The sequence below is a fragment of the Caretta caretta genome, chromosome 2, assembly GCF_965140235.1.
Source record: "Caretta caretta isolate rCarCar2 chromosome 2, rCarCar1.hap1, whole genome shotgun sequence".
NCBI classification, from domain to species: Eukaryota; Metazoa; Chordata; order Testudines; family Cheloniidae; genus Caretta; species Caretta caretta.
This window is the reverse complement of record NC_134207.1, coordinates 89,564,592-89,580,861: the sequence shown is the minus strand read 5'-3', so window position 1 is coordinate 89,580,861 and position 16,270 is coordinate 89,564,592. Positions and strand designations below refer to the sequence as shown.

Here is a 16,270-nt window from a genome sequence, read left to right as displayed (position 1 = left end):
AACACAGCTCCAATGCTGGATCTGCAGTGCTGTAGCATTTCAAGTGCAGATAAGCCCTTACTCTTTGAACAGAATATAGGACGTTATGAGTGCAAGAAGGAGTGATCTTCAAACTAGCTAGAGCCGGTCCCTTGAAGGACTTTGGATATCAGGAAAAAGATTTTGAACTTGATTATTTGGGGCATCAGGAGCATTGAGGTGATACTTTCATAGTCATTTGTGTTGCAAAGCAGATCGGCAGCTGTATTTTATAGGATGTGGCTCTGTTCCTAGGTATAGAGACCAGGAATGCATGGATTACTGTGGTTTGGAATTTATTCAAGATTGTTTATAAGTGGTCCCTTTTATGCTCCCTTTTATTTTGTAATTTTGCTTAGTAAAATTACAAAGCAATCACAATCTTATTCTTAGCAACTTACTGCCAATATTAACATCAACAACAGGTGTTGAGGTTGCATTTGCCTTTCATTTGGCTCTACTGTAGTCTAATTTGGTGGAAAATTCATGTGTTCCCTAGAAAATCTTCTTGCCCATTTTGGTAATGCGACCAGTATCTAAAACAATGAAAGGCATCTGGATCAGACTGGCCAGGAGGTGAAATTGGTCTCTTCGGTGTATTATGTGAGATAGCTATAAATATATATTGTATGTATAGCTATCTGTCTATCTTTCTATCTTTATATATCATAACAACAACAGTCTACTTAACAAACAAGATCTCCCTATTATTTAAATATGATGATCAGTTAATTTGTAAGGGCACGGTAGACCAAGAGAATGCTATTGGGATACAGAATGGAAAATGACAGATGTAAAGGTTAGTTTCAAATAACATTGTCAGAAGTCCTGATATACTTTACTGTTGTATGTTGCATAGCTTTGGAAATTAGAAAGACATTGCACACCCTGGAACACCTGCCTTCTGGTTCCTGAGTTACCACTATACAATGTGCTCTCTGAATCTTCATGAGAAGCTATTTTGTAAGGTGGAGTACATAACAGGTGTGGATAAATTAAATTTAGTTGTGTCTGTGCTACAAAAAAGTCTACTGTAGTAGAGCCATTTTTGTGTATCTCAAAAAAATGTGGCGGTGAGCAGTCAGAGTGGGTTTGGCAAACATGGTCTTATGCCCAGATATGGTCAAAATGTTTTTTGAAAGTCATTTTCAAATCAAGATAGTAAGAGATAGGAGTGAGTTGAAAAATTAAGTAACTTCTGATCGTTGGTTATGGTGAGTTATTTATTTTTATGTTTTTAACGGTTACATGGCCTTCTGTCCTATCTATAGTACAGAGGCAATGTAGATGAGGTTATGTCTTTTACTGGACCAACTTAAAAGATAGAAGATACTATCTAACCCACCTTGTGTCTCTAATATCCTGGGACTAACACGGCCACAACTACACTGCATACTATCCATAGTCCAGCTTTTTAACCTCAAGTTTATAACCAGTTAGATAACTGGTTGTCTCTAAATGTAGTTTGTTTCAACACATAGCATGGTTAAAGATTAGTTAATAACTATGGCTGCTAACAGTGTTAAGTCCTTGTTGTAGGACATGGATATACGGGACATTTTAAAGAGAATCCCAGCATTCCTTTAGGTGCTGTACAGAGATATATATAGAGAGAGATCCTGCTCCTGAAGAGTTTATAATATAAGTAAAAGAGACAAAACAGACAAATAGTGGAGGGAAACAGGTAGAGAGGTGAAGTAACTTGGCTAAGGTCACACAACAGGTCAGTGACAGAGGAGATCTGGTTTCTGTTCCTGGCTGACTCCTAATCCAGCTCTGCCTACTAAATCCTGTTGTCTCTCCAGTGGTGCTCAGGTGATGTCAGCATAGTTTTAATTTGCTCTTCAAAGCAAGGCATTTGGTCATTTTGGATGGTTGTAGTACTAATGTGGACAGAAAGTGCTGGCATTGGAGGTATCCCTCCCAGTACTGTCCCACAATACCTCTCCCACTACTCAGAGGAAATTCTGCACTCTGGGTATATGATGTTTCATTGAGATTTCAGTTTTCCTTAGCCCTTCTTGTTTCACTTGTCAAATGTAAGCACTTACATCTTTCAGGAAAAAAATAGCACAGGGAGAAGATGGGGAACTGTGCAGGGACCACCACAACACAGTTCTTTTGCAATGGCTTAGGATGTGTTATGTGTGGACATGGTGCTTGGTATACACCTGAAACAGGACAGCTATTGTGGATGCAATGTTCTGTTACAACTTCTATAAGTGGTGCTTGGTTTCTGCATGCAGTATTCAAGATGTGGGCATACCATGGATTTATATAGAGGCAATATAATATTTTCTTTTTATCATCTGTCCCTTTCCTAATGATTCCCAACATTCTGTTCACTTTTTTGACTGCTGCTGCACATTAAATGACTGTTTTCAGAGAACTGTCCACGGTGACTCCAAGTTCTCTTTCTTGAGTGGTAACAGCTAATTTAGATTCCATGATTTTATATGATATTTTCCAATGTGCATTACTTTGCATGTATCAACATTGAATTTCATCTGCCATTTTGTTGCCCAGTCAGCCAGTTTTGTAAGATCCCTTTGTAACTCTTGGCAATCTGCTTTGGACTTAACTATCTTGAGTAGTTTTGTATCACCTACAAATGTTGCCACCTCAAGTTTACCCCCTTTTTCAGACCATTTATGAATATGTTGAACAGCACTGGTCCCAGTAAAGACCCCTGGGGGACACTACTATTTACCTCTCTCCATTCCTAATCTTTGTTTCCTATCTTTTAACCAGTTAGCGATCCAGGAGAGACCTTCCCTCTTAACCCAGGACAGCTTACTTTGCTTAAGAGCCTTTGGTGAGGGACCTTGTCAAAGATTTTCTGAAAATCAAAGTATGCTATATCCACTGGATCACCCTTGTCCACATGCTTGTTGATCCCCTCAAAGAATTCTAGTAGATTGGTGAGGCATAATTTCCCTTTACAAAAACCATGTTGACTCTTCCCCAACAAATCGTGTTCATCTATGTCTCTGATAATTCTGCTCTTTATGTTAAATGTATAAGAACATTTGTATGTTAACATGGTGGTGACGATAAACAGATGCTAAATATCTGGATTTTTTTAAAAAAATTTCTGATTATATATTCATGCACTTTTGTGATGTTCAAGCTATCTTCTGCTTTTGCCTTGACTCCTTTTTGGGCACCCCCCCCCTCTTTTTTAAAAATACTATGTTTGGTAGACTCTTGCCTTAAGAACCTCATTCAGCTTGTTGCCAAGGGAAATTGGACTAGAAGTAGGGGATGGTGTACCAGATTCTTTATATAGTAATACATTTGTGTCTTATAAAGGGCTTGTCTACATGGGGAAACTGACTAGAATAATATTTGCAGATAGCTTTCTTTGTGAATACTTAGTTCTGGAATAACAGAAGCTTATTGCAGAAAAGCTTATTTAGCAATAGCGATTCTGGTAAATTTTCCTGTGTAAATAAGCCCTAAGTAGTCCCATTTTATTCTGGATCAACAGATGTGTTCTCTGTTGTCCTTTTTCACTCTTAAAGATGCAAAATCACATCGTGTTAGATTCCTCTGTCAGTTCCATTACTGTTCATCTGGCACAGGAACTGTGAGGCAGAAAAGTTTCAGTACTTCATAGAACTCTTGAATATGTCTGAGAGCAAAAACCAGGAAAGTGAACAGTTTAATATGACAAAAGATTAGCGTTTGCCCTCCCACAAAAATATTTTGTCAGGAAAGTAAATTAGTAATCTCAGTGTGAGATAAATCTGAAAAGTTGATTAAAAATACAGATTAATTACAGGTAGCTGATTTTGGATTAAGTAAATATAACTCTTTTCTTCCATACTGAAAATGGAATGGTCCACCTAAGACATGGGTTATCACACTTTTTTTGCTGAGTTCCCCTTTAAAAATATTTTAGGCTGTGATGACACTCCCCCTTAAAAAAGTGATAGCAAATTAATGTACATACTAATAGGAGCATTGCCACCCTTACTTCTGCGCTGCTGTTGGTGGTGGTGCTGCCTTCAGAGCTAGGTGACCTGAGAGCGGCAGCTGCTATACCCCCTTCCCTCCAGCTCTTCTTCCCCCGGCAATATTTTTTTGATCTTGTGACCCCACTACAATAGCCTTGTGACCCCCCACCCCTTTTGGGTGGGACCCCCAGTTCGAGAAGTGCTGAACCAAGCCTGCTTTGGGATATGTATGTGGCCTACATGGCATAATCAAATTCTGCAGTATCTCAGCTTTTATTTTATTTATTTATTTATTTATTTATTTATTTGTTTACTTAAAATTTATTGCCCTCGTAGTTGCAAAGATAAACTTCCAAATATGCACCAAGTGTGAAGCAGCGTTGCGTTCCTGAGTCTGTAGATAATCTGAAACAATAACCCTGGCAGCTCTGAATTCCCTTATCCCCCAGTGAGATTAATGGGGGTGCTGGCTCTAAAGCCTAACGGTGACACATTACCGTGTCATTGCTTATCATTTTAATGATGAAAGTCAATTCCACTGCCTTCCATAGGTACATATACGCAGCAAATGAAGGTTTGACTGTAGTGTGGGTAGGCATACCTGCTGTAGTTTTAATCTAGCCCGTGCAGGTAGTAAGGAGTGAAGATGCTTTGGCTCAGGCTAGCTACCTGAGTCTGTACCCAGGTTCCTTGGCGGGCTTATACTAGGGTGCTTACCCCACTGAAGCCCAGGAAGCAACATCTTAACTTGCATCCGATGAAGTGAGCTGTAGCTCACGAAAGCTCATGCTCAAATAAATTGGTTAGTCTCTAAGGTGCCACAAGTACTCCTTTTCTTTTCACTACCAATGTTATCTGAGCTAACTAGATTAAAGCTAGCATGGGTATGCCTTTCTGCATTACAATCGCATCTTCATTTGCTTTGAAGACCTATCCACAGATAGTAGGAATTGGCAGTCACTGCAACAAAAGGAATGCAAAGGGGGAAAAAAAGGAATGTTCGTGCATGTGCGTATACACACACATAGAAAGGAGGATCAGGAAGGAATGGAAATTAAGGTTGAGCAGTGGTAATACTAATGCTAAGCATATTTTCCTGAGCATATTTTTGTGTTAGTGATGCTGAATGTATCAGTAAGATCTCCTTATCAAATAATAAATAACTGTAAAGTGGGAGTTGTGCCATAAATTGAGTATATTATGTAATTCTGAATCTCTAACCTGGCTGATGGACCATAATTTAGCCCTCAGTGCAGAATGAGTTTGAAACTCTTGAGCTCAGTACTTTTCTTGGTTCTTTTTAAATTGGCAGTTATGACAGGTTCTTCTTAGTATGCTAGTTCTTGACAATTTAGTCTGTGAATTGACAAAGTGGCTCAAACTACCTTCTCTTTTAGGTATTGCTAAGGATTTAGATTTTTGACATGATAGACCATAACTGCTTCTTGGAAACCATTATTTTCTCATACCTTCTGGCTCTCACCATTCACCTTGATTAGCTGTTGTTTGAAATCATTTAAATGCTAATATTATTGACCGTTCCAAGAAACACTCAATTGATGTCAAGCCTTTGGGCAAATGTCTCACTTTTTTGGTAACTTTGTAATTTAAGTGTGATGTGGATGTACAGGGGTGCAAATTAATTGGGTATTTTGGAGTTTGGAACAGTAAGGCCAGTTCTGCACAAGAAAATAGGTCACCATAACTATATTGCTCAGACGTGTGAAAAATCCATGCCCCTAAGTAGTGTAATTAAGGTGATCTAAGTCCCTGTTAGACAGTGCTAGGTTAAGGGAAGAATTCTTCTGTTGATCTAAGAAAAAAGAAAAGGAGTACTAGTGGCACCTTAGAGACTAACCAATTTATTTAAGCTTCCATGAGCTACAGCTCACTTCATCGGATCTGTTGATCTAGCTACTGCCTCTCAGAGAGGTGAATTACCTATGTTGATGGGAGAACCACTCCTGTAGGCATAGGTAGTGTCTACCCTGAAGCGCTACAGTGGTGCAGCTGCAGCAATTCAAGTGTAGACAAGCTCTGACTAAAATTTCTTTCCCTATCTTAATTGTTGAGGTTTGTCTCTGTCTTGTCATAACTTCGTGAGTACTGTAATTGGCATAGAGTCTTATGGGGGTAGACAAAGCCTTGGTAACAAACAGGCAGAACCTTTTCCTCAGTTTCATACTACCCTTAAAGGAGAGAGGGGGAGGAATCCCGCTTTGCCCCCTCCTCCCTCAAAAAAAAGAAAAAACACTCTTCATTTCAAAGAAAAAACACTCTTCTGTCTTTATACATCATCAAGAAGCAAAGATCACAAGCTAAAACATTTTTTCTTCTTTTGAAGGTCACCTTTAACCATGTTTCACCCAAGTTTCCATCCTGGTTCAAACATGCTTTCTGTAAAGGCATTAAGCTGTTTGTCTAGTGTATTAGTATTTAAACTGTTTTCATTAGCTGTTTGAGTGAACCTTTTCTGAAAGCCATTTCCAGTAGTGCTTTGATTTCCTAAATGTAGTCAAAGATGGCATGACAGCTCCTATCAGCTGGAAGAACCCTGCTGCATCTTTTCACCTGGGCTAGGCTAAAACACTATTCCTTAGCATAGGTAGGGCTTGTCTACATTTGAAATGCTACAGCAGCACAGCTGCAGCGCTTCAGTGTAGACACTCATAGCAACGGGAGGGGTTCTTCCATGGGTGTATTTAATCCACCTCCCTGAGAGGCAGTAGCTGCATTGATGGAAGTATTCTTCTGTCGACCTAGCACTATCTACTGTGCTTGTTAGGTGGATTTGTCACACCCGTGAGTGACAGCTGGGTGGACTCAGATTTTGAGTGTAGACCTGGCCTTAGAGTTATGTTGTCCCATCCACGTTAGCAATAAATGACCATAATTGCACCATTGGTTACTCAGTTGGTGGAGTGGCATTGGTTTAAGTACCAACAGTGCAGTATGTACACTGCTGCTATATTTGAATTTTTGCTGTATCCATGGTTCTGTACTGCACCATTGGAGCTGCAGTGACCCCAAACTAATCTTGTTGTTTTTTGGCACAACTCACTGATAAGCAGTGACTAGAAAATTTGTGGCAAGAAGAGACCCATAAGTCCTTGGATGCCAGTGCCATTTCTTAAGTATTTTTCTCAAAATGGAGGCCAGGATGAATGCTTGGCTCTTGCTCTTTAATTGATAAAAATGATTGTTGCTGCAGTTCTTGAAAGGCATTCAGACAACAGAATGATGGGTTTTTTTCTAGCAGTACCTGTGGAGAGCCAGAGCCCTCAAAAGTTGGAGCTATTACCGTAGTAGTGGTGCACATCTTTTTCCACTGGTAAGTTGGTTCTATGCAGCACTTGAGGATAGTGTTAACGAGATGGACTTTTATCAGGAGCGCGGCTGGTAGGGCTAGGTTGTTTTTGAGATTGGAATATGTAGAGAGCAGGGATGATGGGTGAGTGGGGAGGCACTCGGAGTTGGGTGTGTGTGGAATAAGTGGACATATAGTGGCCAGGGGTGGTCCTCCTTTGTTGTCCCCACCATAAAGCCCTTCTAGAAGTAGTGGGTACAAATGAAGACTCCTTTGCAGCAGTGCCTGTTGTGCTGGTCTGATAAGCCCTCACTGGGCTAACACTACTAGCTGGTAAAACCATAAATGACTTGTTGGCTAACAAACGTATCTTAGGAGCAGAGCTGGGAGCTAGAGTTGGTTGAACATTTTCCCTCAGAATGATTTTCTTATGAAAAATGCCCTTTTTGCAAAACCAAATTTTTCCACAAGAAAATTTTAGTCTTACCAAAGAGCTTTGTTTTGTTTTTTGGGGGGGGGGGGGGGGGGATGGGGGAGGATTGAAATGATAGCTCTTGTCAATTTCATCTTCTATCAGTGAAATTGACAAAAAACTTGCCTAGATGGTTGCCCGGAGGAGAGCCCAGGGCACTCTGCCTCCCTGCTGCCTTCCCCCCAGCTCCAGAGGAGCCGGAGAGACAGCAAGATCCCATGTGTTGGGCTGCCTGAGGCCCGGGACTCCAGTCGTCCAGGGTTTGTATTTTCAGGGCAACCCTACCCTTCCGGGACTTCCAGGCCTGCTGCCACAGGAGCATGAGCCTGGAAATCCTGGGATGGGCTCCCAGGGTCTGCAGCTCCTGGCTAGCTCCGCCGCGTGGACTTCCTCAGACCAGGGACCCCAGGGCTTCCAGACTCTTCTGCCAGCTGGCACCACCTGGCGCCTCAGAGCCCCTAGTAGCTGCTGAGTGAAATTGACATTCTTGTTGATTTTCAATGCTGCTGTAACAGGGAAACTGGCAAGACTATCAATTTCACTAAACAACTGTGAGGGGATCCTAGGGAGCAGATGTTTTGATGTTTTCAAACTGAAATTTTTTCACAATTCCTTGTTTGTGGCAAATTTAGAAAAATGTGGTTTTGTTCTGAATCGTAGTGAAACCTTGTTTTAAAAAACAGAAGATTTCCTGTGAACTGAAAATCCTGTGATTTGGCCAGCTCTAGTGGAAACCTCTATACTTAAGACAACTTCAGGTACAAATACTCCCTTCCAAAGGGTACCTCTTTGGCTATGTCTACACTACAGCTTAGGTTGGCATAACTTATGTTGCTCAGGGGTGTGAATAAACTACCCCCCTGAGTGAGGTAAGTTACATCGCCATAAGCGTCAATGTGGACAGTGCTGTGTCCCCAGGAACGCTTCTCCTGCTGACATACCTACTGCCTCTCACAGAAATGGTTTTATTATGCCAACAGGAGAAGCTCTCTCCCATCAGCATGGAGCGTTTTCACCAGACGTGCTGCAGCGTATGTGTAGATCATCCTTTTGCTTCCTCCAAACAGGACAAAGGAGTAGGAACTTATCCAAGCAACTGATGCCTTAGTTTGTGGACAGCTGGAAATAGGTATTGCAATTGGTAAAATCAGCCAACCTCTCTTGGCAAGGTTCCCAGTATCTGTTGCAAATTAGGCAAATTAAAAACCAAAACCAAAAGTCAAAAATATTGTATATAGAAATGTCTTCTACACTGTAGAATAGAGGAGACCAGCATGTGTTTGGGGCAGTTTGGGAATTACAAAGACTGTGGTTGTTCAAAATTAGAGAGCATGGAGACCTACGCTTCAGAAAAGGGAGGATGTCACAGTTCAGGGTACCGGCACCTATATTCCCCTCCATGATCAACAAAGGGTACCCACTCTAGACTTCTGTCTCCTCAGCCATTAACTCTCTTGGACAGAGAGACACGTCTCCCTCCCTCCTGACCTGGTTTTTTTCCAGATTGCACAGTTCCCAGCCTACACTGTGATATCCCCAGCAAGACAGACTGCCTCAAGCAGCCAGCATCTGCTCTCTGATTTCTTTTCAAAGGCTGTGATAACTAATTGCCAGCAGTCCCAAGTTACCACACAACTCTTTTTAGAAGGAAGAACATTTATTCTTAAGGTGAAAGCATTACAGATAAAACTTATTAAAACAATAAAAAATATGTACATGCATTCTAATAAGCTTACCAGGAGTCTGATAGGCGTCAGTCCTTCACAAGAAAACAGCTTTGTGGGGTTTGATTACAAATTCAAAACAGCCTTAGCTCAGAACTAGCACAACCCTGAGTCATTCAGTCTTTTCTTTATACAGCTTGGGCCTTTGATCCTGGCCTCCTGTAGCAGGTGATCAGGAGACTAAGGCCGACTCCTCAGGGCATAGCTATGAAAGGCTGGGTTTTTGCATAACTGGAGATGGGGAATATGCATTCACCTTCTCTTACATATTTCCCAGGAAACCCACTTCACACATATTGTCGCAAAAGACCATTCTTGTCTGTGACATTGTTCAATATAGTCCTTTGATTATTGAGACACACAATAATATATAACCTTTGAAGTTAATACAATGGATTCTGAAGATTGCTAAGCTTAGTTCACTAAGGTTTTTCAAGGATATTGCAGAAAATTGCCCTGTCACAGAGACTTTCTGTGGGCTATTACTTGTCCCAGGATCACTTGTCAGTGCTCATTTGTACCTTTAAAAATCCAAGGTAACTTCAAAGACTGCATCCCCTTTTTAATTTTTATGGAGAGAGCAAATACACTGAGCTACAGAAAAGGTTTTAAAATCTGTCAAAGGGAAAATTTCACAGTCTTAACTTTGTTATTGCTACCATGCCTCCATAATTCTTGGCATTTATAATGGTTTTTGTGTATGAAGTGCAACATACAAATGCACTGACTACTCAGATTCACAAGAATTCACACTTAATCGCTTCAGCTATGACTTGCCATATTAATGGAGCATTCTAGTAGTTTTTTTAATTTCAGTTTAGACGTAATACCCCGTATCCCAGGATCTAGGCATCCAAGCATCTGTTAAAAATATAATGCATAGCATGAAAAGAGAAACAAATGCCTCCCAACTTAAACAGTCAGTAAGAGCTTGTCTACCCATAGCTTTTGTACTGATTTAACTGTATTAGTTTAGAGACAAATATAATTGAATTGATGCAGCCAGTAATGTGGACATAGTTATAATGGTATAAAGGGGCTTATTCTGGTATGTCTTATTTCTTGGGTGTCTAGGTCTAAACCAATATAATTAAATTGGAATAAAAACTATGAGTTGGGCAATCCTTAGAAAACCAAATCTCACAGGCCTTATCTTCACTATGAAAAAAAGGTGTAGTCTTAACTTGAATAAACTAAGGTGAGGAAAATCATGACAAAGACAAGGTATTAGAGTAACAGCCGTGTTAGTCTGTATTCGCAAAAAGAAAAGGAGTACTTGTGGCACCTTAGAGACTAACCAATTTATTTGAGCATGAGCTTTCGTGAGCTACAGCTCACTTCATCGGATGCATGCCGTGGAAACTGCAGCAGACTTTATTTATACACAGAGAATATGAAAAAATACCTCCTCCCACCCCACTGTCCTGCTGGTAATAGCTTATCTAAAGTGATCATCAGGTGGGCCATTTCCAGCACAAATCCAGGTTTTCTCACCCTCCACCCCCCCACACAAATTCACTCTCCTGCTGGTGATAGCCCATCCAAAGTGACAACTCTTTACACAATGTGCATGATAATAAAGTTGGGCCATTTCCTGCACAAATCCAGAACCTGGATTTGGATGGGCTATCACCAGCAGGAGAGTGAATTTGTATGGGGGGGTGGAGGGTGAGAGAACCTGGATTTGTGCTGGAAATGGCCCACCTGATGATCACTTTAGATAAGCTATTACCAGCAGGACAGTGGGGTGGGAGGAGGTATTTTTTCATATTCTCTGTGTATAAATAAAGTCTGCTGCAGTTTCCACGGCATGCATCCGATGAAGTGAGCTGTAGCTCACGAAAGCTCATGCTCAAATAAATTGGTTAGTCTCTAAGGTGCCACAAGTACTCCTTTTCTTTTTAAAGACAAGGTAGTTTGTAGTTTTCACCTGAGTTAGCAGGCCAAGTTGAAGGTTACCTTGGGTTAACTCATGTACACTTTCTCTTCCTCTCCTATCCCCCAGTGAAGAAAAAGACCTATTCCCAAAAGAAACCCTGTGGCCTGTCTACACCACCACTTTACAGCGCTGAAACTTTCTTGCTCAGGGATATGAAAAAACACACCCTTGAGTGATGCAAGATTCAGCGCTGTAAAGTGGAGGTGTAGACTACACCAGTGGTGGGAGCTACTCCCTTCATGGGGGTGGTTCTTTTTTTTTCTTTTTTAAAAGCTCTCTCCCAGCACTGGTGCGGGGACTGCACAGCCACGTTAAAGCACGTGTTTTAACATTGGTAGTGAAGACACATCCTAAATCTCAACCACCTCTGCCCTCCCCAAGTGCCTGTTTAGTTGTGTAAGCAACAGGTTGCTAAGTGTTTTCCCTTTGTGCTGCAATCATTTGATTACACAGCTGATCTTTTCCTGAGCCGCTCTCTTGAGTAGTTCAGTATCACTCCACCCAGTCTGACTTCATGTTTGCAGAGTGTCTGTCTTCTCTTATCCTCTAACTGCAACTCTATCACCACCTTTCCCTCCATGCTTCCTCCGCTGCTACTGCACTAGATCTCCTAGTAAGTTGGTTGCCAGCTGCCTCCCTACCAAAACCTTATTTTCTTCCTTTCTCCCTGATTTCCCTTAAGAAACCCATACATTTGACTCCCAGCTACAGTAGAATTTGGCCACTTTGCTTTTTTTTCAGGATATTTGCTGCTCATCCATCCATTAACTTTCATGTATATTTCCTCATCATCACCTTCTGTAGCAATTACAGAATGGCAGTTTATTACCCAGGTAGGGAATGGGTACATGACTTAACAATGTTTCTTCATATGTAAATATCATTAGGTTCTAAAATATCACTCCCTTAGGTTAAAATAATATATTCTAGTGTGGTATTTAAGGAAGGTACATTTTGAAAACTAAAATGTGTAAGGAATCAATTCAGAAAATTACGGATACATGCATTTGGAATATTGAAAAGAAATTATATGCCTGAAATGCTAACTTTCAGAACTCTTAGGGTGTGTCTGCACTGCAATTAAACTCCTGCGGCTGACCTGCCCCAGCTGACTTGGGTTTGTGAGGCTCAGGCTAAGGAGCTGTTTAATTGTGGTGTAGACATTCAGGCTTGGGTTGCAGCCTGAGCTCTGGGATGCTCCCACCTCGAAAGGTCCTACAGTGCAGGATCCATCCTGAGTCCGAATGTCTACACTGCAATTAAACAGGCCCTTAGCCTGAGCCCATGAGCCCGAGTCAGCTGTCACTGGCTAGCTGGAGGTTTGTAATTGCAGTGTAGACATACCCAGAGTATGATTTTATTAAAGGTGAGTAGAGGAGTGTGTTTATTTTTCTGATTTTGCTTTTAAAAAATATAGTCCTAAACTGATATACCAAGTTTTTAGCCTTGAACATTTTATATGGCAGAACTTAAATAGCCAGACAGACTGGGAAGTAGTTATACAGTGCTGTGATGTCAGACCTGCAGTGGTAACACTTTTGACCTGGGGTTCCTGCAGTTTTTTGGTATAAGAGTAGTCTCATTTGAGCTCAGTGGGAGTACTCACATAAGTAAAGATTACAGGATTGGGTCCTTGGTCTGTTATACTGAATCTTCAGTTAACTTAGCCCTGGTCTATGCTGGGGTGGAGGGGGAATCGATCTAAGTTGCGTAACTTCAGCTACATGAATAATGTGGCTGAAGTCGACGTACTTGGATCTACTCACTGCGGTGTCTTCATTACGGTGAGTCGACTGCTGCCGCTCCCCCTTCGACTTCCTGCACCTCTCGCAGTGGTGGAGTACGGGAGTCGACGGGAGAGCGCTTGGGGATCGATTTATCACTTTTAGACTAGATGTGATAAATTGATCCCCGCTGGATCAGTCGCTGCCTGCTGATTCGGTGGATAGTGTAGACATACCCTAAGAAGAGTTACACACATTCAGAGATTTAGCTTAAGCCACATCCTTCACTCAGCTCCATGCAGAACTTCCCATGCACAGCCCCAGTAACTTTACTGAGGCTGCATGTGGATGCAAGTATGTACCTGCATAAAGCTGCTTGTCAGATTGAAGTGTGCGTGTATGTGCAGTTAATGTTTCAGATGTATATTTTTCTGTAGAGAAGTAGACGCATTGGGAAATATTTTCTAGATTTTATATCAGACTATAATGTTACAGCAAATATTTGAAGTTCATTTTTGTGCTCAACTTTCATTTTTGTGCATTTATGTTTTGTGCTTAGTAGATCTTATTTTTAATTGCATTAATATTTAATTGCTTCTTAGTCCAGATGTACACTGTCTGTCTGCAAAAACTACACCTTTCAATAGTTATAGATTTTAACTGAAATATTTAATCCTAGATGTATTTAAAAAGTTGAGTTGACTGAAGAGTCAGAGGATTAGTCAACAGTCATTTGATGTATGCAAATAGGAATATTGTGTAACTACTGCAGCTTTAAACTTTTTGTGACATTTCAGACTTGGGAAGTTGGAGCAATGGCATGCAAGTTGAAGCAAATAGGTTTTGAGATTAAACGCTGACCTATTCAAAGAGGGCTTCATAGAAGGAAAATGACTGTAAAGGAAAATGAGAGTATTTTTAAAATGTGGTTCAGTATATATTTATCTGAGACAGAGATTCTTGCCTAGACTTGCTTGTCCTCAGACAAGGGCATCATTTTAGTGTTAAAGTATTGTGATTATAAGGAATATTTCTGATGTCTCTGATAGTTGGTGTGGATGACTACAGCTCAGAGTCTGATGTGATTATTATACCTTCAGCCCTGGACTTTGTCTCACAAGATGAAATGTTGACGCCTTTGGGAAGACTGGACAAGTACGCTGCAAGTGAGAACATATTTAACAGGTATGCTTTTTAAATGTCCTGTTTCTGTTTAAAGAACAAGGTGCATATTGTATACTAATCTGATTTAGATATCTGATTAGAGTTCATCTGTGTGACATGTAAATGTTTTAAAAATTTCTTTTAGAAGTACAGTGTCAGGTTAAAATTTATACGTTAATCCCCCCTCCACATACAAATCTCTTCACCCTCCCTCCCCGCACAAAACCAAAACCTGTTTTGTTTTTTACCTGTTAAGTAACCTTAATTCTCAGAGATTCTCAAAGTTTTTCATAAAGTGGACCATATCCTAATAGGTTCCTGTGGATACTTCACCTCCCATTAACAATCACATAGCAGTAGTTGCCACAAGGCTGTCATAATTTATGTGGAAAAGGTATACTAGGAAAATATTTATTTATTTAATGAAACATAGCAGCTGCAAACAAGGAGCGCCAGTGTCTTGTGACCTGTCAGCTCTCAGCAGACAATCAAGTATCCTGTGGGCCACTGGTAATCCACAGACCACAGTTTGGGAACTGTTTCTTTAGGGTATTAAAACTGAAAACATTTTTAAAATCTAATTTACTTTTCCCCCTTTTGTGCGCTTGGTTTATTTTTCCCACTGTGTGTTTGATGATAAGGCAAGTGGACTAGTTATTTCATGTTCTGGTTTTTGTGAAATAGTATTATGTATGCTCTAGTGTTTGGGTTTCACATGCTGCAAGGGAATGTTTGAGTCCAAACCAAAACCTCTTTTTGTTGGAATTTTAAAAGATCATGAACATTTTTATATTAATATAAGTTACTGTAAAAGTGTTTTTTGGTGTTTTATTGTAATAAAGATTATATTTTAAACCTAAACTACCTTTAATAACGTGTTTATGTGCAGTTCTTAATTTTTAAGCTTGCTTTTGATATACTTTTCAGTCACATTGCAGATTAGACTGTTAATTTTGGTATTTAGGGCCCTGTCCTTTAAAGATTTACACGTGCTTAATATTAAGCATGTGAATAGTCCCTAAAAGTGACATGCCCCCAATTTACCAGACTGGGCCTTCATTTTTCAGACTGAACTAAAGTTTTTAAATGTTCTAATTTGGTAAGGTTTAGCTTGTTATAACTGTGAAAAATTTTCTTCCTCTTCAAGTGTCTTGCATTTAATAGTTCGTGGTGTTTAGGTTTACTTCTGTGGAGAAATCCCTGACACCCAATGTTTCCTCACAGTTTTGCAATTGAGGGTTGAATCAGCAGATCACCAAAGTAGTAGTTTTTTAAATAAACTTTCTAAGGCCTATCGTACTTTATTGTGATATGTAAAAAAAATAGTTAGTGAGGAAAACAAAACTTTTGTAAATGTCAAGACTATGAGGTTCAAACTTAACAGGAATAATTCTTAACTTTCCCCCCACATGCATTCTCAGGAGGTTTTCACCTCCACTTAATAAAATAAAGTAATCTTTTCTTTCTTTGTTTCCCTTCAAACTGCCTTCTTCCCTACACATGCATGATGGGTTTATTTCTCTCTCATCCCTGTGACCCCATTATAGGTTGATAACATTAAATTACAGTTATAAGAAAATGTATTTAAGTGTATACATTTCAAATGAAAATTATTCCATTTCTAAGGAAAGACTGCTAAAGTATACTTTATTTTCAAAACATAGACTCAGAGTTTAGATTAGAAAGGTGTGTTGAAATGATGTCAACGAAGTTGGAGTTATAGATTTACCATTGTTCTCAAGCCAGTGTTAGGGGTCTTAATCTACTTTATAATCACTTCTGATATTTGCCAAGGGATGGGGTGTGTGTGTGTGGGTATTAATCTTTCCATTCGTAGTGGTACACTGAAGTTCAGTGTAAAATTGGGAATTGATGCAGAAACTCTTTTAGGTTTGTTTCTTTGTTTGACAAATATTTTAATTACTAGTAGTAAATTTGCTCGTTTCAAGTCCTATTTTTTTGT

At 40.1% G+C, this 16,270-nt stretch overlaps 1 protein-coding gene across 4 annotated transcripts in view; it reads left to right on the top strand.

Annotated features, from left to right (window-relative positions):
- The window catches only part of PPP4R1 (protein phosphatase 4 regulatory subunit 1), a 95,138-nt gene that overhangs the window by 9,411 nt on the left and 69,457 nt on the right, over positions 1 to 16,270 (top strand). For 3 of the 4 annotated variants that reach the window (XM_075125314.1, XM_048840253.2, XM_048840257.2), the window contains one exon: positions 14,193 to 14,328. In XM_075125314.1, coding sequence (XP_074981415.1) covers positions 14,193 to 14,328 — 136 coding nt within the window. The remainder of the gene's footprint in view (positions 1 to 14,192; positions 14,329 to 16,270) is intronic. The other variant, XM_048840254.2, reaches the window with a different exon arrangement.